The sequence below is a fragment of the Empidonax traillii genome, unplaced genomic scaffold (assembly GCF_003031625.1).
Source record: "Empidonax traillii isolate 1590-97213 ecotype Southwest subspecies unplaced genomic scaffold, ASM303162v1 scaffold55:size2822071, whole genome shotgun sequence".
In the NCBI taxonomy this organism is placed as follows: domain Eukaryota; kingdom Metazoa; phylum Chordata; class Aves; order Passeriformes; family Tyrannidae; genus Empidonax; species Empidonax traillii.
Window position 1 is genome coordinate 1490718 of NW_020955248.1, and position 23818 is coordinate 1514535.

General features: G+C 46.1%; 1 protein-coding gene across 1 annotated transcript in view; it reads right to left on the reverse strand.

The window, feature by feature from the left end:
• Positions 1-15067: 15067 nt before the first annotated feature.
• Positions 15068-23818, reverse strand: part of CYTH4 (cytohesin 4) — a 17125-nt gene continuing 8374 nt past the window's right edge. Inside the window, 9 exon segments of the mRNA XM_027879483.1 lie at positions 15068-16186; positions 16515-16669; positions 17123-17194; positions 17476-17552; positions 17984-18095; positions 19728-19876; positions 20228-20340; positions 20994-21074; positions 21453-21632. Coding sequence (XP_027735284.1) covers positions 16114-16186; positions 16515-16669; positions 17123-17194; positions 17476-17552; positions 17984-18095; positions 19728-19876; positions 20228-20340; positions 20994-21074; positions 21453-21632 — 1012 coding nt within the window. The 3' untranslated portion in view covers positions 15068-16113.

Consider the following 23818-nt stretch of genomic DNA (forward strand, 5'->3'; position numbering starts at 1 on the left):
TGAAGGAAGTAAGTGATCTCTGCTGACAGTGAGAGGAGGGAAAAATGGAAAAAGAGTTTGGAAGAAGGAAAGTCATGAGAAACAAAGGGAGGTGAGGCGTGTGCATGTGATGGGTTCTTCATTTAAATGTAAAGTGTGGTAATCTCTCCATGTTTAGATTGTGTTTCAGAGAACCTGACTGGGATTTATTAGAAAATAAAGATGCCCTAATTGAAAGCGAGTGGAGACAATTTGTATTAATAATGGTAGAAATCATCAAATAATGGAATTGTTTAAAATCTATTAGTTTGTTCCATGCAGTGAGAGGAACTGGCTGATCATCTCACAATAGAAAATATTAAAAAGAGAGCCCAGTCTGCTGGTCCTCTATGCAGATTAAAGATATAATTTATTGAAGCAATTTATTTTCTGTTGGGAAGAAGGGGGGGAAATGGAAAAATACGATAAGAGCTGCAATCAAGTCTTGGATTCCTAATTTGAAGACCTACCTCTTATCTGCCTTCTTTCAATCATTAGAAAAAAAATTACTCATTCCTTTATTGGGTTTAAAGCTGCAGGAGCAGAGAGGATGGCTGGGAAAAAAATAAGATCTCATGAGGGGGCCTGTTATTCACCTCTTGAGTGTTATATTATTGACAGCAGTTGCTTCAAATCCAAGGCAAATCAACCTTGGGCTGCCTGGAGTAGCAGCAGGTAGAGCTTAGAGGTCAGCTCCGAAGTGTTGTCTATCTAATCCTTCCTGAGGACAAAAGGAACATGTTGCTAAACTGGAGATTAATTCAGAGCTGCTTAATTCATTCATTCTGTCTGTCTGTCTCTGTTACTCTGACCTTTACAAACCAGAGTGAGAGAATTACAAATTACTTTAGTTTTCACAGTTACAGTCCCTCCCAATCAGTGGGAATTCAAGTGCCTAAATAGGAATTAGGCACTTAGTGGTGTGCCTGTCTCTTGTGCTCTCCCTTGTCCCATGACTTGCCTGGCATTCCCACTGAAAAAACCTTGCAAGTTGGTGCTTTTGCTGTTCTTCAGTTTCCTCAAATAAAGGCCTAGACCCCTTCTCACATATTTTCTCCTGGCTCCAGCATGATCCCCAGATCAAATATCATCACAGGGATCTGAGAGGACTCTACAGCTCTTCCTGACTTCTCCTTCCTTGTGTCATCTGCTCATAATCTTCCTGTTGCTCCTTGTATCTCCATACTGATTTTGGATTGTAGGCAATAGAGCACGAAGTTCTGCTGCTCTCGAGTAACCTCAAGCAATCCAGACTCAATAGTCCTTCCTTCCATCATCTCCATCAAAAGCTGTCAGAAGAGACCCATTATAAGAGGTAGAGTGAGGGAAGAGAAAAATCAGAGACAATGAGATGGTCTTACAACAACTTCAGTGCTAAGAGTAAAACAAGGAGACACAGTCACCAGACAGCAGCACAGTCCTCACTCTGCTCACAGGCCTTTTCTGTCCTCCAGGTCTGAGCTCATGGGCTGTCCTTGAGCAGGCTTTGGCTTGGGAGAGGAAAATTTCTGGTCTGTCCCAGGGGCCTCAAACATTTCCATATGCAGAGGAAGCAGTTCCAAGTGTTCTGCAGTCCCAGGGATTTTTCCGCTCGGTGCCTGAACATTGTGTTGATAGGAGACATTGCAAATACTATCCTGTGCTCCTAAGATAAATAGCCAGGTTCTGCCTTGAAAAACAGTAGACAGGGTAAAATGAAGACATTGAATTGCAATTAGATGTTTTAAGAAAACTATTTGAGGATTCAAGACAAACTTAGTACTGCAAAGACCATGCCTAGGAGTCTTGCCTGTAAGAATCCATTAGATCCTATAAAGTAGGATTAGAGAACACATTAGAGAAGGTATAAAGATAGTAAGTAGAGGTATGGTTGAAGTAGGTTTAAAACAGGGAAACCAAAACTAAATGTACACTGCTAAGAGAGTCATGCTGAGAGGAAATTTTGGTATGGGCCAGAGGTGGGACTTTAGTCTCAGCTTGAGCTAGAAAGTAGGGCTAGGGTTCATCACAAGAAACAGCCTAGAGCTGCCATTGTATTGGGCCTGGGATGGAGCTGCCAAAGCATTATTTGTTCTGCCAAGAGATTTTCATATGAGATAATGACTTTTCACACCTATGCTTTGCTATGGAATTATTTCTACATAGTAGAAACTCTTCCCTTTACCCAAAGAAGATGTACCTTGTAAAGACTTTGTCTATCTAGGTGCTTTGATGAACATTTATTTCCTTTATTCAAGCTTCCAATTAATTCTTCTTCTGTGTCTACTGTCTTTTCAGACTTCTGTACAAGCCTCTGTACCCTAACACACATTCATTTCTTCTCTTTGTTTTTGCATCTTTCTTTTACCTTTGCTCTGCACAGGGACAAAGTGACAATATCATTTGCCTGCAGGGAGAAATTTTTATTTCCTTTCTTTCTTACTGTGAGGAAGTCCCTAGTATATCCTATTAAAGTAAGTTCCAGACAAAGAATGCCTCCCCATCTTCAAGAAAACCCAGTCTTCTTTTCCCTCTTCCTAGCGTGGCTCCAAACTCTCTAACAATCTGCCTATCATCTTTCTAAACAGGGGTCACTCAAGCATATTTGTACATTCCACTAATTCTCTAGGTACAGCGAATGACATCTGCCTTGATTCAATGTCAGTCAGATACAACAGTTGAGGCCAAGAAATTAAAAGACATTTAAGCCAAGACTTGTCTTTCTGAGAAAGGTTTTCCCATCATTAATTTATTTAAACTGGGACAATAGGAAAGGTAAAAATAACTCACCCATATTTTAGAGACCAGACCAAGTTTCTGGGGGAGTAGATGGAAGCAGCTCTGTCAGCTGCACTTTTTTTGTTTTGGATTCAGTAGTCATACAGCTTCACACCAGTATGCTGACACATTGGGCACGTACAAACTTCTTCATCATGAACACAGACTTGAATATAACTGTGTAACAGCTGCCCACCTACCCGGTGACAAATGCAGTAACCACCACACCCAGGGCTTGGCATTCAGTGGTATTACTTAGGGTCAGGGCCATAAGTGCACTAGTGAGCCTTGACTGCCCTGACCAGCCTTACCTGTGGTTTCTATTCACACATTCTCTAGTCCCAGAGGTCTGTTTAAGCTCAGGCCAAGGCACTCACCTCTGGTGTATTGTAGTTGTGTTGCCTGTGAATGAATGTGAGGACTGTTTCATTCAGCTTTGTTTATCAAAGTTTGCTAATAGTTATTGTTGCTATCACTACCCCTGCTCAGGTAATGTGGAGTCACTGCCCTGCCCAAGGATAACTGGTTGTTATCCTTGGCTCCTGAGTCATCCTTTTTCATGGACCAGTCCTGCTCTTGTTGCTCGCTGACAATTGGCATTGATCTTTCTTTCCAACAATAACAAATACTTATTTCCACTCTTACCTGCCTAGTAAGGGCAGTATTATCTGAAAACAAGACAGGAGAGAAAACTGTCAGGAATATAGGTTGAGCAGAAACACATTTATATTTGCTTTACTGCAGACAGGTGGGTATTTATTCTTTATAAGCACAAAAAATCAAAAGCACACTACACTGTATTCCACCAAACTCTTTCCCCATCACTAAGCACTTGCCCACAGACAGCTTTCCCAATACTTTCCCAGTGAGGTAATGCAATCATTGTAGTGTACTGTGCTGATCTCGGCTTGCTATGTGTAACAGGTAACTATTGCTTTGTTTTTCCTATTCTCTGAACCTCTGTGGGTGGGAGGGAAAAAGATGGATCCCGATATCAAGACTTGAAGGCAGATCAAAATGATTCTGGGTGAAGATATGTGGGTCTGTAGCATTTCTTAGTTACACATGGGCATTTCTGCTCATGGTCACCCATCCAAAATGGGAATCTTGATATAATCTTCTTCCTGTCTCCGATGTTTGACAGCTGCACAGTCAGACAGTGTAGAACAGACTGCACTGCCCCCAAAGTTACAGAATCATAGAAACATTAGGGTTGGAAAAGACCTTCAAGATCATCAAGTCCAACCTTCAACCAATACCACCATGCCCCCTAAACCCTATCACAAAATGCCACGTATGTTTGGTTTTTGAACAGCTTCAGGGATGGTGACTCCACCACTTTTCTGGGGAGACTGCTTTAATGTTTAACCACTCTTTCAGTGAAAAAATGTTTCCTAATACCCAACCTTCACCTCCCCTGGCACTACTGGAGGCCGTTCCTCTACCCTGTGTAATTCCCTTTTTTTTTTCCTGAGTAAAATCATGTCCTCAGAAAGTCTGTTACAGAAAGCATTTCTCTTGCTTGTCCTCTTCCCTTTCCTTTTCCCAAAGACTCTTCAGTGCCTAGAAGGCTGTGAAGGTCCATGCACACAACCCTTTGGGATGACATTTTCAACCTGTTCACACTTCTGTTGTTAACCCACTCCTGGGCATGGCTTTGGCCTGTGCATATCAAAAGTCTGCTATATAAGGTTCATGCCTGATTGGAGGGACGGCAGTGCTGAGGGTCTTTATATGGTCTCCTGCCCTGGTGAGGAGAGGACAGTTTAACTTTTGAATATAAGCTGCTTCAGGCCACTTGGATTTGGCAACTGGCATGTTGAGCCTATGGCAGTTTGACCAAAGCACAGAGGGCCAGCTCCATTTTCTAACCTGGTCATAGGGATCTGTAGCAAATCTTACTCAATTTTCTCAGCTCTGTTTACCCCCTGAAGAGAAGCCCTAGGCATCTAGAGGGCTGGAGCACCTCTCCTGTGAAGACAGGCTGAGAGATTTGGGGTTGTTCAGCCTGGAGAAAAGAAGGCTCCAGGGAGATCTTTTCATGGCCTTTCAGTAACTAAGGGGAACTGCTAAGAAATGGTAGAGGAACTTTTTACGAGAGCATGTCTTGATAGAACACGGGGAAATGATTTTAAGCTGAAAGAGGGCAGGTCTGGATTACTTATTAGGGAGAAATTCTCTACTATGAGAGTGGTGAGGCACTGGAACAGGTTTCCCAGAGACACTGTGGATGCCCATGGTAGTGTTCAAGGACAGGTTGGAAGGGGCTCTGAGCAATCCACTACATGCTCTGGTCTAGTGGAAAGTGTCCCTGCCCATGGCAGGGGAGTTGGAACTGGATGATCTCTAAGACCCCTTCCAACCTAAACCGTTCTATGTTTCTATAGTTCTATGATTCTGCTGCTGGATGCTCAGTAGTCCAAGCTAGTACAGGCATGACCGGGATGGCTTTGACAACTCATTTGAACAGTGTCTCAAAAACAAATCTTGGCAGAGGATTCTGCTGAGTCCTGCAATGCAGCCAAGAGGGAATGCCAGTATCTGTATTTCAGACTTTCTCTTCCTTTGTCCCATTTAGTGCTTCATATCTGTTTCTTGGAGGCAGAAGAAAGTCTTGCCTTCTAGTCCTAGGTATGTGTCTAGGTGTGGGTCCGTGCATTGTATAGAGAGACACTTTCCTCAAGATACAAAAATCCCTGAAAAGGAGCAGTCGAAAGATGGCAATGACAGATTTGTTGAACAAGGGCATTGGACCTGAGACAACTGATGTTGCCAGTACTGAGAAGAGCAGTTAGGCTGGGCTGAAGAGACAAAAGGAAGGATGGTAGGGGCTGAGGCAAGGGATCAGGGAGGGAACAGTCCATGTATCTTAGCTAATGCTCTCTGGCAGAGTAGCAGTGCTAATGGATATTAAAAGTGTCAGCTTCAAGATTTAGCAAAATGGTACCTCTCCTGATGCATCTCATCCTGGCACATAGAGCCCAGAGCAGAGAGAAATTAGGGCCAACAGGCTGTATGTGCTGAGCACAGGGTTGCCCTTTCCTCTTGTCAGGGACCTTACTCCTGTGACTCCACATCTCATGATGACAATCCTGTGCAGTGCTGTTCGCTAAAAGTATGCCTGTTTCTAGGTAGGAAGTCATTCCCCAACACTCACACAGATCTGCTTTCCTCCCCTGTGCCCAACGGTGCCTTTCCCTTGAAAAGAACGAAGGGAGACATGTCCATCCCTCAAAGGGAAGGAGGAAGCTTTTGTACGGAGCCATCTCCCCTGGCAAGAGTGGCTGGCTGCTGGCTGGAGCCCTGTTGGGTCTTTCCAGCCTGTTCTGGTGGCAGCACCGTCCTCAGTCAGGTATGACTTGCTCTCTGCTCTATGGCAGAGCACTGTCAAAGGAGATACTGCTATCAGCTCAGCCCTCGGAGACCCTCAGTGGAGAGATGGTGAGAGGAAGGGATTCACCTGCCTTTCCTTACTGAGGAGATGGGAGATGGCTGCACATGGGGTACCAAAAGGAAAAAGAAAAGAGCATTTAGGGAGAGGGAAGCACTGCAGCCTTTGCTAGTTCCACACATTCCTCCTAATCTTCTCTGCCACCCCCTTGTATCTGTGGTGAGTCTTTTTTTGGCACAGCAGTGGTGACAATTGGTTGTCTGATTTAGTGCTGGGAGGGAACGTTAACGAAGGGATAAGTGTGATGCCCTGACCCTCCCCTGCTCATAGAGAAGTTGGGTTTTATCCCCATCTATTCATACCCATGCCTTGCCCTCCAGAGTACCAAAGAAAAGACCCAACTAACCTTCTACTGCTTAGCAGCCTCAGCCCGGCCTGACAGAGTTGGACTCCATCTCCCTCCTAGGTTTTCCTTGGCTGTGTTCTGATTTGATCCACTTTGTCGCCAAGTGGCTGACTGCCACGCTGCCAGCACTGGAGATGGAAGCCCTTGTTACCCAGCCAGCTGGGGAGCATTGCCCCTGGGGCAGGCAAGTTGTCAGTGACCCAAGTAATGCAGTTTTCTTTACAAGCTTACTCACAGCTGAAGAGCAAAGCCTCAGGTGCCTTCCTGGCTTCCTCCGAAAAGAACAACATGCATAGAAACGTCTCACACCTTCCTCGTGCTTATGCCTACTGTGTCAGAGGTGGGCACCCTAAAGACTCCAAATTACTAAATTATTGTCACTGACAAATCTTCAGTTTCTTTAACTCCCATCTCTTTCATTTCCACTCAGGCTCCTCAACCCTTGAGCTGCACTTTAAAGTCAGCTCTGTGGGACAGAGACCACAGCAATGCCTGAGTTCTTCTAAACAAAAACACAGAGAGAGAGTAAGGCAGGAACAGATGTACTAGTCAGGCAAACCTCAGTTGTGCAAACCTTGACACCACCTTTTGTCTCCTTTATGTGTAGGCACCTCAGGCACTTGCCCTCTGTGTTCCCCCTGCTGTAAAGTCCGGGTCTCATCAATAGATCTGGGTGGTTGTGAGATAGCCAGGTCACAGGTTTGGGAGAGAGGTCCAGGCTTTCCCTGCCCTCACCCCTTCAGGACAGCTGCAGAGTAGCACAATCGGCCTGGGATGGTAGCACGCAGACTTGGAGTCTCATGCAAGATGGAAGGAGGACTCACTCTTACATCCACCCTCATTTTTCATTTTTCTTCCTTCTAGGTATTAGAAACTGAGCAGGGGAAGGAGGCACAGTGCTTAAGATCCCTGCAACAATAGGGAAACAGCGTTGCTATATGTCTATCCCCTAGAAGGCATTTGACCTCCTCACCTCCTCCAGGGCAGAGGATTTAATAAGATAAACTCTCTTGGATGGTTTACAGAGAAGAGACAGATCCAACAGGGCAAATCCCAGCTCCCATTACAAAGTGTGTTTTTCTAAGAAAAATACACCTTATGGGAAATAGTGCAGATTATTCTGTGTGACTGCAAATGACTAAGCAAAGCTGTATGTAGTGCATAGATGGTTCAGGTGCTGGGGAACACAGGAGGGCAGGCATTCAGGAGAAGATGTGAGCTTAAGAGTACACTTGACAGCAGGAGTAGAGGTTTCTCATGAAAGGAGTGTATGCAAACGATAAAGATTGTCACCATTTTGTCCTAAGCATCATAAGAATTAATAATTTCTTTAAAGCCTCAGCAACTGAAGTTAGGGGAATGAAAAGACAATTTTAATTCTCATACGAAGGATGAAAAGGAATGAGGGAAGAAAGATTCTTTCTCTTCTACATAGGAACAAGTACCCTCAAAACATAAATAGGCAAGGATCTCTTAAACATTGAAATAAAATCTTGTGATTTTTTTTTTTAAGTCCAGTCTTATGTTTGTGGAAACTGGTGGTATTTTGATCTAGCTTGGAGAAGATGATATATGGTTAAATGGTAAATGGATATAAGAAGGTACTGTAGTGCAAAAAAGAATGTGAATGTGCATGTGCTCATAGGATCATAGAGTGTTTTGTGTTGGAAGGGACCTTTAAAGATCATCTAATCCACCCACCTTGCTGTGGGCATGGATACCTTCCATTAGACCAGGTTGCAGAAAGCCCCATCCAGCCTGGCCTTGAATGATTCCAGTGATAGGACATCCACAACTTCTCTGGGAAACCTATTCCACTGTCTCACCACCCTCATCATAAGAAGTTTCTATTTTATATCCAGTGTGTATCTACCCTCTTTCAGTTTAAAACTACTGCCTCTTTTCCCTTGGCAAAAAGTCTTTGTCTTTCTTATAATCCCCCTATAACTATTGAAAGGCTGCAATAAGGTCTCCCCAGGCTGAATGACTCCAACTCTCTAAGCCTGTCTTCACAGGAGAGGTACTTCAGTTCTCTGATCATCTTTGTGGCCCCCATCTGGACCCACTCCTGCAGGTACCAGAGCTGGATGCAGTACTCACGAGAGTACAGCAGAGGGGCAGGCACCTCTCTCGACCTGCTGGCCACGCTTCTTTTGTTGCAGCCTAGTGTGCACTTGGCTTTCTGAGCTGCCAATGCACACTGCTGGCTCATATTCAACTTTTCATCCACCAGTATCCCCAAGTCCTTCTCTGCAGTGTGCCTCTCAAAAAAGTCACTGTCTGTAATGTTATTGGGGATTGGTACCCAGGTACAGGATCTTGCACTTGGCCTTGTTGAACCTCATGACGCTCACATGGACCCACTTCTCAAGCCTATAAAGATCCCTCTGGATGGCATCCCTTCGCACTGGTATGTCAGTTGGACCTCTTAGCTTAGCATCATCTGCAAGCTTGTATACAGAGTATACTTATCCCATTCTCGATGACATTAATGAAAATATTAAATAGTATGTGTCACAGGACAGGGACACCACTCGATACTGGTTATCTACAATTGGTTGACAATTGGTTGTCCATACACACCAATGTGTTATCTACCATTCCCTGAATTTTAACTGTATTAGAGTAAAGGCATCATTGTAGGGACACCAAGCTGTACAATGTGAAGTTGTGCATGTCTGGGGTTTAAGGTCATCTGGCATTTCCAGGAACCTGGAATTAGTGCATTTCTTCCCTGCAGAAAATGGTCCTGAGCTGCTTACTCTCCTCTGTCCCTTTCTACTGTCTCCCTTGAAGTCTTCCTAGCCTCTCTGTGTGCAATGCACACTTTCTCCTGCTGAATGCTCTCTGGAGCTGGTGAGGAAAGTCAAGGGCTGCAGTAAGCAAAACAGAGTTCCACACAACAGAGCCCCTGTACACTATGGTTATGACTTCAGACTTGCCAACCCTTCCTTCTCTTCTCTCCCCTGTTACTTTGCTGTTTATTCTGGGTCTCTTATTGGCTCCCAATTTTGTTTGTGTTTTTTTGTTGTTGTTGTTGGGGTGTTTTTTGTTTGGGTTTGGTTTGGTTTTTGGGTTTTGGGGTTTTGTTTGTTTGTTTGTTTGTTTTTGTTTGTTTGGGGTTTTTAAATTTTTTGGTGTGGTGTTTTGTTTTGTTTTGTTTTGTTTTGTTTTGTTTTGTTTTGTTTTCCCCAGTCCTATATTGGCTCAAGGTCAAGCATAAGACCATGAGAGGAAGGGGATATCTGGTGCAAGTTCTGAAGATCTTCTCTCACCCAGCCATGAAAAATCACAGGATCCTTTCAACGCAGAAAGTGAAAATGTGCAGATCTGTCTCTGTCCCTCCCCCTCCACTTAGGGCTGGTCCTGGAAGTGCTGCTGGAATTTGGGGTGTTTTTCTCAGTCAGAAGGCAGCAGGCAACAGGCAAATCACTGTTATCTATGTCTCTTTCTTTTCAGGGAGGGCTGAGTGCCTTTTCATTTAGGTAATAACAGGCTTTTGGCAGCACCTCCAGCACAAGCCCAAGCTGTAGGTGAGCAGCAGGAGCAGAAGAGTTTGGCTCAGGTTTAACAACTCACATTCCACTGATAATAGGGGGTTTTCCCAGAGCTCTGCCAAGGCAGGCTGAGTCTGTCCAGGAAGCAGGAAGGCAGGAGAAGCAGCATCAGGGAAAAGGAAGAGAGAGATTTGTTGAGACAAATTTATGGAGAGGGATGAACAAAGCACAGAAGGTGGCAGGCACTGTGGGAAAGAGAAGCCAGAGGCAGAGGTGAGGTGACAGGATTAAAGAAGAGGGGAAACTAGAGGGAGGGAACAGATGTTGCGGAGAAGGAACATAGGTTTGGACAAAGTTGAGAAGCATCAAAATTTATGGTAGATAGAAAATCCCCACAGCAGTATTTCTTGAGGAAACAAAATACTAGCTTTCCACACACTTTATGCCCATTTGGGGGAAGAGTCAATTACAAGCCCCAAGAAATTCCTGACTGTTATGACTTTTCACACAATTGCCAAAGTTTATATTTCTCTCCCTTTGATCTTCTCACTCACTCATGTTGCAATAGAAGGTAAATGAGAGAGAAAACACACACATAAAACCCCCAACAAACAAAAAAAAGCAAACAACCAAATCTAACAAAACCAAAAGGAAACAGCTCAAATTCATCCATACATGGTTTGTTAATATATCAGACTATTTCGAGATGTCTCTCTCCAACAAGTCAATTTTAAAACCTCAGGTTTTCCTCCCCTAAAAAAGGATTGAATCCAATTTTCCACATTCACATTGCACATGTGCCTCCCTTGCACAGCAGGATGGTTAAACTTTTGTGACGTTTTGCCCCAGTGGGAAGTCTGTGAACGCCAAAGGAGGCTCTGGTTTACCTGTGAATGTGATCCCAATCAGATGGGGCTTCACTGTCACTCAGAAGCTTGCTGACTAGCAATAAATATTCATAGAACTGATTAGATGTTAATTGCACAAATCACCACCTCTTCAGCCAACTCTGGGAACCTTGCTGCCACTCACCAAAGTTAAAGGCAGCAGAAAATGCCTTTTATGTAGGTTCCTTAAGGTCAATCTAGGATCTCAGAGGGAGGAGGGCTATGGAGGCTATGGGACTCATGAGGCCTATGGGGTATGGGGCTTGTGAGGCTTAGGGGGCTGTGGAGCCCATGAGGGCTATGGGGCTTGTGATGCCTTGCAGTATCCCTCAACAAAGCTACAGCAGTCCTTTCCCACTTCTGCCCCAGGTGAAGGGCTGCATTGCTGCTGGTATAGCCCCCCTGGGGCAGGAGTCCTGTGGTTTCTGTAGACATTACTGCAGTCTGTTCTGCCTCCCTCTCCCTAAGTACTGCTTGCTGTCCAACCCCACAAGGACTGCCCTTCTCTTCCCCTCTGTGATCTCCATTCCTCCCTTACAAACAAAGTTTTGCCAGGGCCCTTCTGCAAGCAGAGGGCAAGGAGAAGCACTGGGCTGGGATGCACGCAGACTGTGTGTGTACCTGTGTGTGCCCAGATGCCTATGTTCATGCTCGGGTATGTGTGACTGTGAGTGTGCAGGATGAAGTGCATCCATATCTGTGTTTGTACTTACATGTGGAAAGAGACCTGTAGCCCCATTTATTCAGCAAGGTAGAGGAGCAAAGACATGCTGTGTTGGCAGGACATATGGTCCTCCCCCTGCACAGGCTGTGCCTCTGAGGGCCCATATGTGAAGGCCGCCTTGCACCATTTCCACTCTCTTCCTGAAGTGTTGGGCTGGCACGTTTACTGACACTACTCTTCATCCCCACAGAAAGTGGACAGCTGTTGTGACACGAATTGAGTGTGACACAGTGGCTGTGGTAAAGATGGCAGGCTGTACAAACAATGTTGTACCTACATCTTCCTAACATTTGCGCCACCCCTGCTCTGGAGCTGAGGTGAAAGTCCTGTTCTTGTCAAGCCCTTCTTCACTGACAACCCACACAGACCCAGACTTCTCCACCCTCCCTGACTCTCTCCTTGCAGCCCTCTGTCCCACCATAAACAGCCCCCTTGAACTTAGCCCAATCTCACCAGCCTTCAGGAGCAAACTGCTGTCTGCATACAGGCTCATACATTGGGAATGTGATAACCTGGGACAGGCCCCATTCATCTTCATCGCAGGGAGGCAGCAGGATTGGAAATGGCATGGCAAGATGAGTCTGCTGCATGCCCCTGTCACAGGCACTTAGAGCAGAGCCACTGCAGATGCGACAGTAGTGACACTCTAAGAAACCCTGGTCAGATCTCAACTCCTGTCTGTCTGGGCTTTCTCCAGCCCCAGAGCTGGCTCTCTGTCAGGCTGGAGGCAGAAGCGATCCAGAACAAGGTAAAGCAGAGAGGCCATGCTGCTTTTGAGAGCTATCCTGCTCTCTAGCTCTGTGCTCTGGCCCTTCTGTGTGAAATGCATGCTCAAAAAACTCTTTAAGAAGGAAGAAGCACCTCAGTGAGTCCCCTTGCCTCAGGCAGGCTGTTGCTTTCCAGCCACCAAACACAACAGATGGGAGACAGGACGAACTGCTCCTATTGAACCCCCAAATCTGACTGCCCCATTCAAACCAACTCCAATACAGTGGGGCTGTGCTTTTTTCCATACAAATGACTAATATCAGAGGGTATGACTGGCTTCCATCCCTCTGAGGCTATTGCCATAACCTTCCATTCCTCTGGATTTATGGCACAAGCTGACAAACTTGTCCCCTCGTGGTGTCAATCCCTGCACTACAGTGGAGGGGTGAGGTGTGGGGGCTTACACAGTGTCACAGACAGAGTAAAAAGGCAAGTAGTTCCACTCCATATAATCCTGTTTAGCTTGCAGAAAAGAGTTCCTTGATTTTTCTTTTGCGTCGAAGGCTGGGTGACACACAGCTGAGCAGTTTCAGGCCTGCCAGGAATAGACAGTGTCTCAAATGGTTGCTTCCACCCCGACACTGAACACCACTCATGGTCAACTTGCATGCAAAGTCATGTCTTCCCAAGTCCTCCATTTTCTCCCAACCCCCCATCACCAAGAGCATTCACCCCCTGCAAAAAGGCATGTTCAGCTGATGTCCTTTGAACCCATAATTCAGCCCAGTGTGCCTCCACTTAAATGCTGCCCTTCACCTGCACCTCCCAGAGATTTTCTCTACCTAAGCTGTAGTGCATGAGACTGCTGGCTTTCCTCGCAGCTGCTCCATCTTTGTCACTGGAAACAACTTCTAGAATGCCTTTTTAAAATGTATTAGCCTTCCAAAAAGGAGCTGATAAACAGGGCATGGGAGGAAGGGAAGGAGAGGGGAGGAGGCAAGATACAGTGACAGGCAACACATCTGCAGTATTCTCCTCCTAGCCTTTCTATGAAAATAGATGGACATTTATTATGAAAAAGAATTGCTGGGTGTGCACAGGAATCCTTAGGCAGGCAGGGAATAAGTGTCAGTCTTCTGCATGTGTGTCTGTGTGAGCCACACACACTGCCTGTGATGCGAAAGAGAAATGCATCAACCATACAGACAGCAATTTGTCAGATTTAACACCTGAAGGACTCTGTGCCTGTGTATCTGTGTGCACCTGTGTGTTTGTCTGTATGCATTCATGTGTGTGGTGCAGCAGTTGCCCTCAGCAAGGGGCACATGTGATGGCAGTCAGCAATGTGTTCCCTGGTGGTGCCATTCTGGTTGCACAAGCCGTTCCTGTCATAAATTTCTAAGGGCTCCAAGCACATCTGTCAAAGCTCACAAATATGAGTGGTTGGTCAGTTCTATAGACCCGTCCTGAGACACCCCGGCCAGTACCACACTGGCATTCAGCTGGCACGAGCTCAAGGATACCACTTGGAGAGAGCATGTGTTGCCCCGCTGGTGGGCAAAATCAGATACCATTGTGTTCATGACACTGAGGAGTATAGCAAGGAATTTAGAAAAGCATTTTCTGTGCTGGAGTCGAGGAAAGGCAGTGGAAACTCAGACTTACTGTCTGTCTCTCTGCCTCAGTTTCTAGGAGAGGAGAAACCTGGTCCAGCCCTTCCTGACTCTTGTGGTTAGTTTGATGAATGGAAATTACACAACTGCCTGTCTCTGTCCGTTGTTTTGCCTCTCACAAGTTGTCCTTCCCACCCTGTCCTCGCTAGGAACAATTTTGCTCTGCAGTGTGTGGGTATCTAGGGGAAGAAGGGAGGGGAAAGAACATAGGCAGCTGGAAGAGAATGGGAAGGATTCAGGATTGGGAATGGGGAAGAGCTTGGATAGACCCTGCTGTCATAGGAATGATCCAGGTAAACTGTAGGGAGGGCTTAGCCTTTATTCCCTCACCCAAGACCAGACTGTGGGTAGAAGAGAGACTCCAGGCTACATTTTGATGGCTTTTGTCACACAGAGCGTAAGCCTAAGAAGCACTGGAACAGACACTTCTCACCCAAATCCTAGGCTCTGGGGCATCTCTCACCAACCAAATGCATATTTATATTTCACTTACATATTTTGGAGATGTTGACAAGATAAGGGGCCATATTCTGACTTCTCCTCAACATCTGGACAGGAGCCTGCCTCCCCTCATTGAATCCAAAGCAGGAGTGAACGTGTGTGTGTAACCACATGAGCTCTAGAGCAGTGGGCAGCAAACTCACTCTGTATCACATCAGTAACAAAGAGATTCCATGCAGGAGACATTTGCAGGTGCGAGCAGAAGAAAACCTTCACGTTTCTTCTCCAGGGTGAGCGCGTGCTTCAGCTCTGAGATACGCTCCCTGACTCTTGAAATTAATTCAACATTCCTGTGGCTTGGGCAAAAATAACCGGAATGAATAATCGGGCTGTGCTGACCCTGCTGCAGATTTCCTGGCAGATACAGCCCCCTGCAGGAAGAAAAAAGCCAAGAGACTGCGGTGGAGCTCAGGCTGCTTTGCTGAGCACAGGAACATGACACTCTTATCTCGCATCCTCTGCCTTTATCATGAAAACAATCGTGTACCCTGAGTTTTGGGCTTGTTCCAAGCACTTTTATTTCTGTTTTTACACAAGAGACAGAAACCCCCAGACTCCAGATGATGCCAGTGTGTGAAGATGGGAATGCCCCTGTGTGTGTGTCCCCTGTGCTAGTGTGGGGGAGGTGGAAGCACCTCCAGTTTTTCATGCTATCTGGCTGAGAGCCTTTCAGATACAAAGCCTCTGGGCTGGTATAAGGAACCACCCTTTTTTGGGGAGCCATCAGCTAGGAGAGCTAGTGTTTGGGTTTCTTCCCTAGGGAAACCTGGGGTCGTCCCCAAGGCTCAAAACAGAGAAACAAAAGACTCAGAGCTGCTTCCTTGGTCCCACCACCTCTCTACACTCAGTTATCCCTTATGTTGGATAGGGATCCAACATCTCTAACTTTCTAAAACCTGTAACTCAGGTTATTTTTACAGAGCAGGGACTTCCCAGGATTACAGCCCTCATGGCTAGAGGAAGAGGGAGAAAGGGATTTCTTCTGAACTGAGAGCTTTTTATCTTACCTTGGCCTCTGGTTTCCCAGTGTGGTCCTAAATATTAGTGGCCTCCAACTCGACAAACACTACACATCTGTTTGTGAAAGAGAAACCACTGAGGCCTTTCTGCTCTGCAGCTGACTGGACTGTGCTCAGCTGCTCCAAGAACATCTACATGGCTCCTCACAGAAAAATACCCTGGCCTGATTTGATTGTGGGAGTGGCCAGAGTCATTCTGCAGACATTCTTGTCTCCTCTCAGATCCTGTCCTACATGTCTGGGGATGTATGGGAGAACCCAAAGGCCAGTTGCTGTTGAGCCTTTGTGTTCAGACATGGGTAACTTCGTGCCCACAGTTCTGACAGTCCTCAGTGGATTACACCCTCCGCCACTGCCTTCAGTTTGGAAAGGGAAGAAGCAAACCTGGCAAACTGTCCTGTCGTTTATCTTCCTGCCGAGTGGGAGGCAGAGGGAACCAATGCTCCCAAATTTCTTCACTGGAAGAGCCCAGCAAGAGAGGGAAGCTGTCCACCAATCAATGCTTTCCTGAGGCCAGTGACCAGGTCAGGGTTCAGTTTTTGCTGGCAATCTTTTTCTTACGGGCAGAGACGAGATCATAGAAAGGATCCTGTGTGATGCTTGTTCTGGAAAAAAGAGGAAATGGGAGCAAAAGTAAGAGATTTAATGATGGAGAGCATCACAGCCAACCCAAATAAACTTGCACAGAGACACCACATACCAAAGTGTAGGACTGGAGATCTCCAGACTCACAGCAGAGAATTTAGCTGTGGCTAGGGATTCTCCAGAAGGGACCTTGAAACTCTTCAAAGTCAAGAGGTACCACAATTGCTAGACCACAAACATCTCTTTCCATCCCTCTTTTGAAGCTCTGATAGCCAAATAATCTGTGTGACCATTTGTCCCTGGGGCTGAGCAAAGGCAAGTTCAGGCCTCCAGTTCTGGTCTCCTCACCTTATTGCCTCAATCCACTCATCACGTTCTGCTGGTGTGGCTGCTGAGATCTTGTAGGACTGATGCTTGCCTTCAACCACCTTCCCATCCCCATCTGTTTTGCAGGCTTTGATCTTCTGCCCTTTGCAGTTGGGATTGTAGAGTTCAAAGCAGTTCTGTCAGGAAGGAAACAAAATGGAGCAGTAGGAGAAGACATGGTGGACCAAGGAGGCTATGCTGCCTTCCACCATGAGTAACAGGCTCAAAGAGCTTCCAAAAGGGGGCAGAGCATTCTGTCTCTGAAATATAACAGACCCTTTCCTTCCCCACCCCAAGAATTGAACCCACATCTCTTGGTGAAAAATAGCTAGGAAGTCAGGGGTGTGCACTCATCTCTGCCCACCTACACATATATACACATGTGAAAACATACAATACAGCCAGGCAAAGGACAGCTGTCTGTTCACACCAGAAATATAAATTAAAAATACAGTCATGTTTAGAGGGGGGCACAAGGTAGTTTGGAATGGCACCTTCCCTCTGAGAAGCATGGTAAGAACGGGTTGTGTGCATCTTCTCTGACCATCTGACAGCCTGTGTTGGCAGAGTACCAACTAGTGGAGACTTACTGGCTTTTTGGGATCATCCACCTTCCTGACTGATAGGTTCTCCAAGGGTATAATGCCCAGAGGCTCTTTGTCCTGAAGGCAAGGAAACAGAAACATGAATTAATGCCCTAGATGCTCCCCAAATCTATGGCGCTATTTAGAGCCTCTCTGATTTCCCAGACATGCGCCTTTGTGGAGGTGACAGGGGCAGTGTGTGCCTGGGGAGACAAGACCACAGGTAGGAAACAGACTGAGTTCAGTCTGGGAGCACAGGGTAGAAGGGAAGCCTTGCCCCCTATCCTCTGCTCCTCCCTGGCTCCTCAGAGACTCATAACCACCCAGGACACTTTCCCAACCATGAGTTAAGCCTTTACCGTGGTATATTCAAAGTAGTACAGGCAGTTATCTGTCAGAATGAACCAGCGGCGTTTCCAGGTTTTCACACGTCCTCCTAAAGGCAAAGAGGTTCAAAAGCCCTTAGTCACACATTTTTCTGTCCTTCCCCCCGCCACCCCCAAGCTCCAGACCTGCACACACAGACATACACTCCCAGGTGTCACTGTAGGCGAGCTCCGAGGAGACACCACTGATATAAAGCAGCGTGGTGGACACGCTTACACAGGGAGCCAATTTTGCTCTGATGGTGCTGGGAATGGGAACAGGAGAGGAATATCTCCTCGAATCCCTTTTTGACCAGACAGAGTCTGCAATAGCTGGGAGGAGGGAGCAGCAGCTGGTTTCAACAGCAGGTGTCAGCCTCAGCCCACCACAGCAGACAGGACCGAAGGACAATAGAGATGATGGTAGGTTCCAGGGGGAGATCTGTGGTGGGAGGCAGGCAAGCGGGGAATTCAGTGGAGCTAGGGGAGTCTTCCCCCTTACCTAGTTTCAGCAGCCAGCCCTCACGGTTAGGGTTGAAGAAAGTATGGGTGAGGTCATTGCCATCATCCTCTGGTATGGAGAATGGCTCGTTCTTTATGCTCTCAAACAGATTCTGCCCCAGAGCATTAGTGGAGAGAGAGAGAGAAAGACAGTGAAAGATTTACTTCTGACAAAGCTTGTACACAACTATCCTAGGTCCATCTGGTCCATCACTCTACTTCTACAAGGGCAGGCAGGCAAAGTGCAGGGGAGCAGGCAGTGAGCACTGGGGGTAAAACAGCCCTCAGTCTACACATCACAGGGTTTCAAGAGGGATCACTAGCTCTTTTCTCCATCTTGTGTCATGAAGAGTCTCAGTTTGGAAAGTCATAGACACAAAATGGTGCACCCATAGCAGGACAGGCTACTGTGACTAAACCCAGCATGACACAAGTGCTGCTTTGGATAGTATTAAGGCACTAGGATAGGGACTCAACACGGCAGAGACTGCAGTCCCATTTAGACCCTGGGTTGATGGGACCAAACACTGCTGCATGTTAAGACCAGCATATATAGCTACATGGCCGCAAGGAGGAACATTTCACACAACTGAGGCTTTGGCACTGAGGGACATGAAGGGCAACATTCATAACAGCAGAGTGGCAGGGAGGCAGGTTACTAGCTTTCAAAGTATACTGAAATGTCGCTAACATCACTGGATTTGCAGTCATTTATAACACAGATCCCAAGCCAAGAAAAAGAAAAAAAGAAACTACAGGCTTCTGCATCTTCCCTCAAAGTGCCTGAACAAAATGACACCTGGAGTAAAATCTAAAGCCTTTACCCTGAGGGGATGCTGCTCAGCAAACCCACATGTGGGATGTAGGCAGCCTCTTTGACACAAGACAGAAGTTTTTGCCCTCAGGCTGGTTGGTGAAGCCAGACACATGTAGGCAGGCTGCCCACCTCTACCTTGCCTCACAGGGCAGGTCCCATACCTGCTGAGCCTTTGAGAAAATGGAAGCTCCAGCTTTGCTAATGGATGCATCCCCTGTCTCTGTATCTTCATCCCCTGGGATAAGAGACACCATGGACCTGCTGAGAGCTTTCCAGATGCTGGAAGAGACCCTGACACTCATTGGGGCTTGTTGGTTTTACTCATTCAAAGATATATCCTGGTGTAAGAGAAGTCAGGCACTGGTGTCCTGACTGATGCAAACACTGGAGCCAGCTGAGACATTTAGGTATGAAAAAGGGAAAGGGCTTCATAATCTTGGCCACAGTAACATTGGCTCCCATACACAGAGACACACAAGAAAAAGCCTCCTTGGGGGCTAGGATTTTCAAAGCTGGATGAAAGAGTGAGGTGCCCAGCTACCTCCCAGAGAGGTGGGTGCTCCATTCACATGGCCTCATACCTACACGACACACAGTAGTATTTGTGAACTCTCTCTCACATGTACAGACTCAAAAGCACAAACTTTCTTAAACTGATACAGCTATTCCCTGAATGTCTCCAGCCCTGTCTCTCTTGCTCCATGTCCTCACCAACAAGAACGTGTGAAGTTTCTCTCCAAAGCAGTTCCCACATTTTCCAGATTCACTTTTATAGATACTGCCCTCTTTCCCCATGAGGACCTTCTCTTTGTACAGCAGGAGAGTGGTAGGCCTGTATCACACTGAGACCTTCAGACCTTTGCTTCTCAGTGAACTCTAAGCAGAGAGAAGAGGTGGTTTTTGATAACAAAATTGGAAGTCTTCTTACCTTTAAGAGCTCTTCTGGCAGGTCCCCTCCATTGTCAATGCCTCTGTTGATGGATACAAACCTTTCAAAGTGGGGTTTGTCTTTCACATTGGGGTTGTGCAGGCTGGTGTTAAGCATGATGATAGAGAAGGAGAGTATGTAACAGGTATCTATCAATGAGAAAGAAAACCAGGATGGATACCACTTGTTTTAGAGAGCAGAACAATCTGCACCCTAGCAGGTGGCTTGGTTTCTAGTCACTGAAGAACAGTGTCATTCTCTCAGTTGTAGGAGAAGGGAGATGTCCCCTCTGCTAGGAGAAAGGGGGACAGATTTGGATCAGGGTGATTCCATTCCTTCAGGATACTGGGGCAAGTTGGGCAGATCTGGTCCAATAATGGCTTTGCCAGCAGCAAAGCTTCTATAGATCTACATCTTCAGTGCTATCCTTGCTGCAATGCAGGCTCCTCTCTTTAGCAAATAGTGTAGCTCAGCTTTACAGGCCTTCTCCCCATAACTACCTGTGGACTGGAACACTCCTGGGTTACACTTGCAGTACCAGTTGGCAAAGGCCTCCATCATCCGGTCAATCTTCTGTGCTTCCCCAGGCAGCCGGAAGCTCCACAGGAACTGTCTATCGGGAGCAGCATGCCAGACAGGTAGTCAGATTGGGTGCAAGAAACATTTATACCGTCCCTCAACCCATGCGACACCATGAAAATAAAAGAATTCATCCCCTCACACTGGGGAGACAACACAGTGCATGAAGCAGGACCTCTGCTCCTCTCTGTGGAAATTGCCTGGGATCATCAGCCTCAAACACCCTAAAAGCAGGAGGCAGAACTAAACATCCTGGAAATCATGGCTCTGGTTCTTAATGAGTGCCCTGCAAGGCAGCAGAGACCTCAAGAGAAAAAGTCCTGCGAGGAGGTGGCCTATAAGAAAACAAGATGCCCTACGACTAAGTCACTGTGTCATTGACGTAACGGGCACTGTGAACAGACATGATTTCTGCTGCAAAAATAACTTTTCCCATCCCCCCAGACACTGAAGCCACAGGGACCCACTTTTCTGCACATGGTCAGTCCAGTCAAGGGGCCATGAAAGTGTCCCCCCTGGAGAAGTTGTTGTCAACTCACAGAGCAACAGCCTTGGAGCCACCACATGCAGTGGGGCCTTGGGAAGTTCCCATTTCAGACCAGTAAGGCTTCCTGACCTTCCTGGCTGTAAGACCCAGTGGCTGAGCAGGCTCCAGCACCACTCCCTGCATCTGTCACTGTCACTTACCTCAGTGCCTGCACCAGGTTTAAGTGGGCAAACTGGTGACACGCCACAAAGGCTTGGAGGATCTGAATGTTTCTGGGGTCCCTGGGAGAGAATAGAGGGAAAAAGTCAGAAGAGAGCTCTGACCCCACTCACTTTGGATGCCCCTTGGTGTGACAACATGCCCCTGGCTCCATGCCAGCCTCTACTTCCCCCTGACCAAGAAGCAGTCAATATGTGCTCTCTTGTCTCAGAAGACTGACCTCATTACAGGCAGGAGGAAAAGTAGCCCATATAGCCAGCCTTAGTTACCCTCCAAAGACCCTCCCAGGGATGTACTGCCTACCCAGCCCGCTGTGGTTGGAGGTATGTTCAGTCTTGGCACCTGGCTGAGGTGCCACAGATCATCCCAAATGGCAGCTGAGAGGAGCTAGGCAGGACAGGGCCTCCAAAGGGTCTCCTCATCCTGTCTGGGTTGCTCACCTCCCACCCAGGTAATCCCCAATGGCTGTCTTGTTCAGACCTTCACCCTTGTGGAGGAATTTGGCGATCTCCTGCAGGTCTGAGGATAACACCTGGTGCTCAATCAGGTACTGGATCCCCTGGGAAGGAGAAGCAAGACAGTGAAGTAAGACAGCTTTGTGGTGTGATGACAAAGTAGGACTCCAACACATTGATATCAGCCTTCTTCAGTTTTTATGAACTTGCCTCCTCTGTTACTCCCCAGTCCCTTTATGGGAGATCACAGCTATGTTCTCATCTTTATTCCATCTTTCTTCATCCACTATGGGTGATCAGTCTCATTTTCATTTTATCCCTACATCTGGCTAAATGTTTTACTATGATGGAAACTCAAACAAGCAAAAATGGGCAATGTAGTTTAAAAGTTAAAAAGGTAAAGTGAAAATAATTCATTTTAATATTTTCAATCAAAATATCTTAGTGTTCTGTTCCTAAATGCCTTTTTTTTTTCCTAAATTAACTTAAAGGAACACTGTTTTTTTAAAAAGAAGACATAATGAAAAAAAGGTACTCAGGCAAAAATAAAGGCTTGAGACAACTTAAAATAATTTTTTCCTAAATTTTTCTTCTATGCCATAGAACAGAGAAGACTGAAATCTTTTCAGTTCCATCCCTCCTAGCCAGTAAGGATGGAATATGCTTTTTAAGGAATACAGAGGGTCTGATTTGGGTTGTGCAAAGAGTCAATTTCCTATTTTAGAGAGAATATCATGATTTTCAAAGCCAAAGAAAGCTGAGGTTTTGTTCAAAAGATTCTTGGCAATATCTAACAACGCTACAGTTCTCCAGACCACATAGCAATTCTCCTTACAAAATACAATAAAAGAATGAAAATTATTTTAGATCCATCAAAATGTTCTACTTCAGTGGAATCATTTCACTTTGCCCTTTAATATATAAGAAACTATCTCTAAAATGCCCCATAGAAAAAGCACTTTCAAAAGAAGAAATTGAAATGTTTGTGAGATATTCTTTTTCCATGCTATTTTCCTTTCTCTTTCCCCAGATGGAATTTTGGTGAGATCAATTTAATTTTGCAAATCATTGCAGTGGTCATGGGGCCACATTTACCAGAGGAAAATGTTTCTCCCCAAAGGTTTTGTTTGCCCAGATTCCTAATGCTTATCTTCTCTATCCTCAGGAACTTTCCATGGGATCTTGGAGACAGGAACTCATTTAAAGTATCAGCATTGCATGGGTGGAGTGTAACCTTAAAAAGGAGGGGCAAAGAAATTTCCTTGCATTTCAGCACCTTCTAGTTTATTGCATGTAGCAAAAAGGAGGCAATAATCAGAGAGAGGCATAATACAGGCACAGCATATATAACATTTTGACCAGCCTGATCGGCATTAATAAAATAATAATAATATATATAATAATAAACTAATAAAAACTGGTTTGGGGTTAGAACCAGTTCGGGTATTTCTGCACAGCATGGCCCAGTGCCACAGAGAGATGCCTCTGGGGCTTCAAACCAAGGTCAGACTGAAAGGCAAAACAAAACCTTCTCTCATGCAGGCTATTAAGTACTGATATCACTGCTCTGAGAGAGCTCCTTCTGGCAGAGGGATGTCCAGGGGACTGGGAAGCACTCCAGCTGTGGTGTGGATGCTGGGGAAGGCATCTTGACAGTCTCTGCAGGGCACAGAAGGAGGCATGAAAATACTGAGCAGCAGCCACCCAAGATGTTAGCTGTGGTAGTTAGCTGGTGATGAGCTATCATTCGATCACAGCTTGTGGTTTTACTTACAGAGCTCAAAAAAGTGGCCCACCAGTGAGAAGGAAGGAAGAGGGAACTGTCTTTCTCACATCTTGCCTACATAATCATAATGTTTCTAGAGCTTTCTGCAGAGGGCTGAAGGCAATTGACACTACTGGTCAGAGTCTCAGAAAGTAGAAAAGCTGTATTTACTCCACAGTTCAACCAATGCTAACAAAACCAAAATTATTTCCAAAATGTCAGAGCCATCTTGTCCTCTTCTGTTATGAATGAGCCAAGGAACTAGACTAATTCTCAGAATTCCTCCCCTTCTTCCTTGTTCATCCTCCTCTATCACATTATCGCAAACTGTTAGCTTCGTAGTCAAGAAGAGCTGCGCTGAAGGAACTCTGGCAGTGTTAAACCATCTTCCCCTTACTTCTCTTACAGTTGGGCTGAATTGTATGGGATGGCCTATAAGCACTTGATGGGGGGGAGACAACACAGCTTGATCATATAAAAGATCTTCTTCAGGAATAGAATGGAGAGTGCTACTAACTGGAGCCTTAGTGAGTTAGGAAATCAGCTCCACAGTCCCATGCCATAGTTCCTTTGACATAGGTGGTTG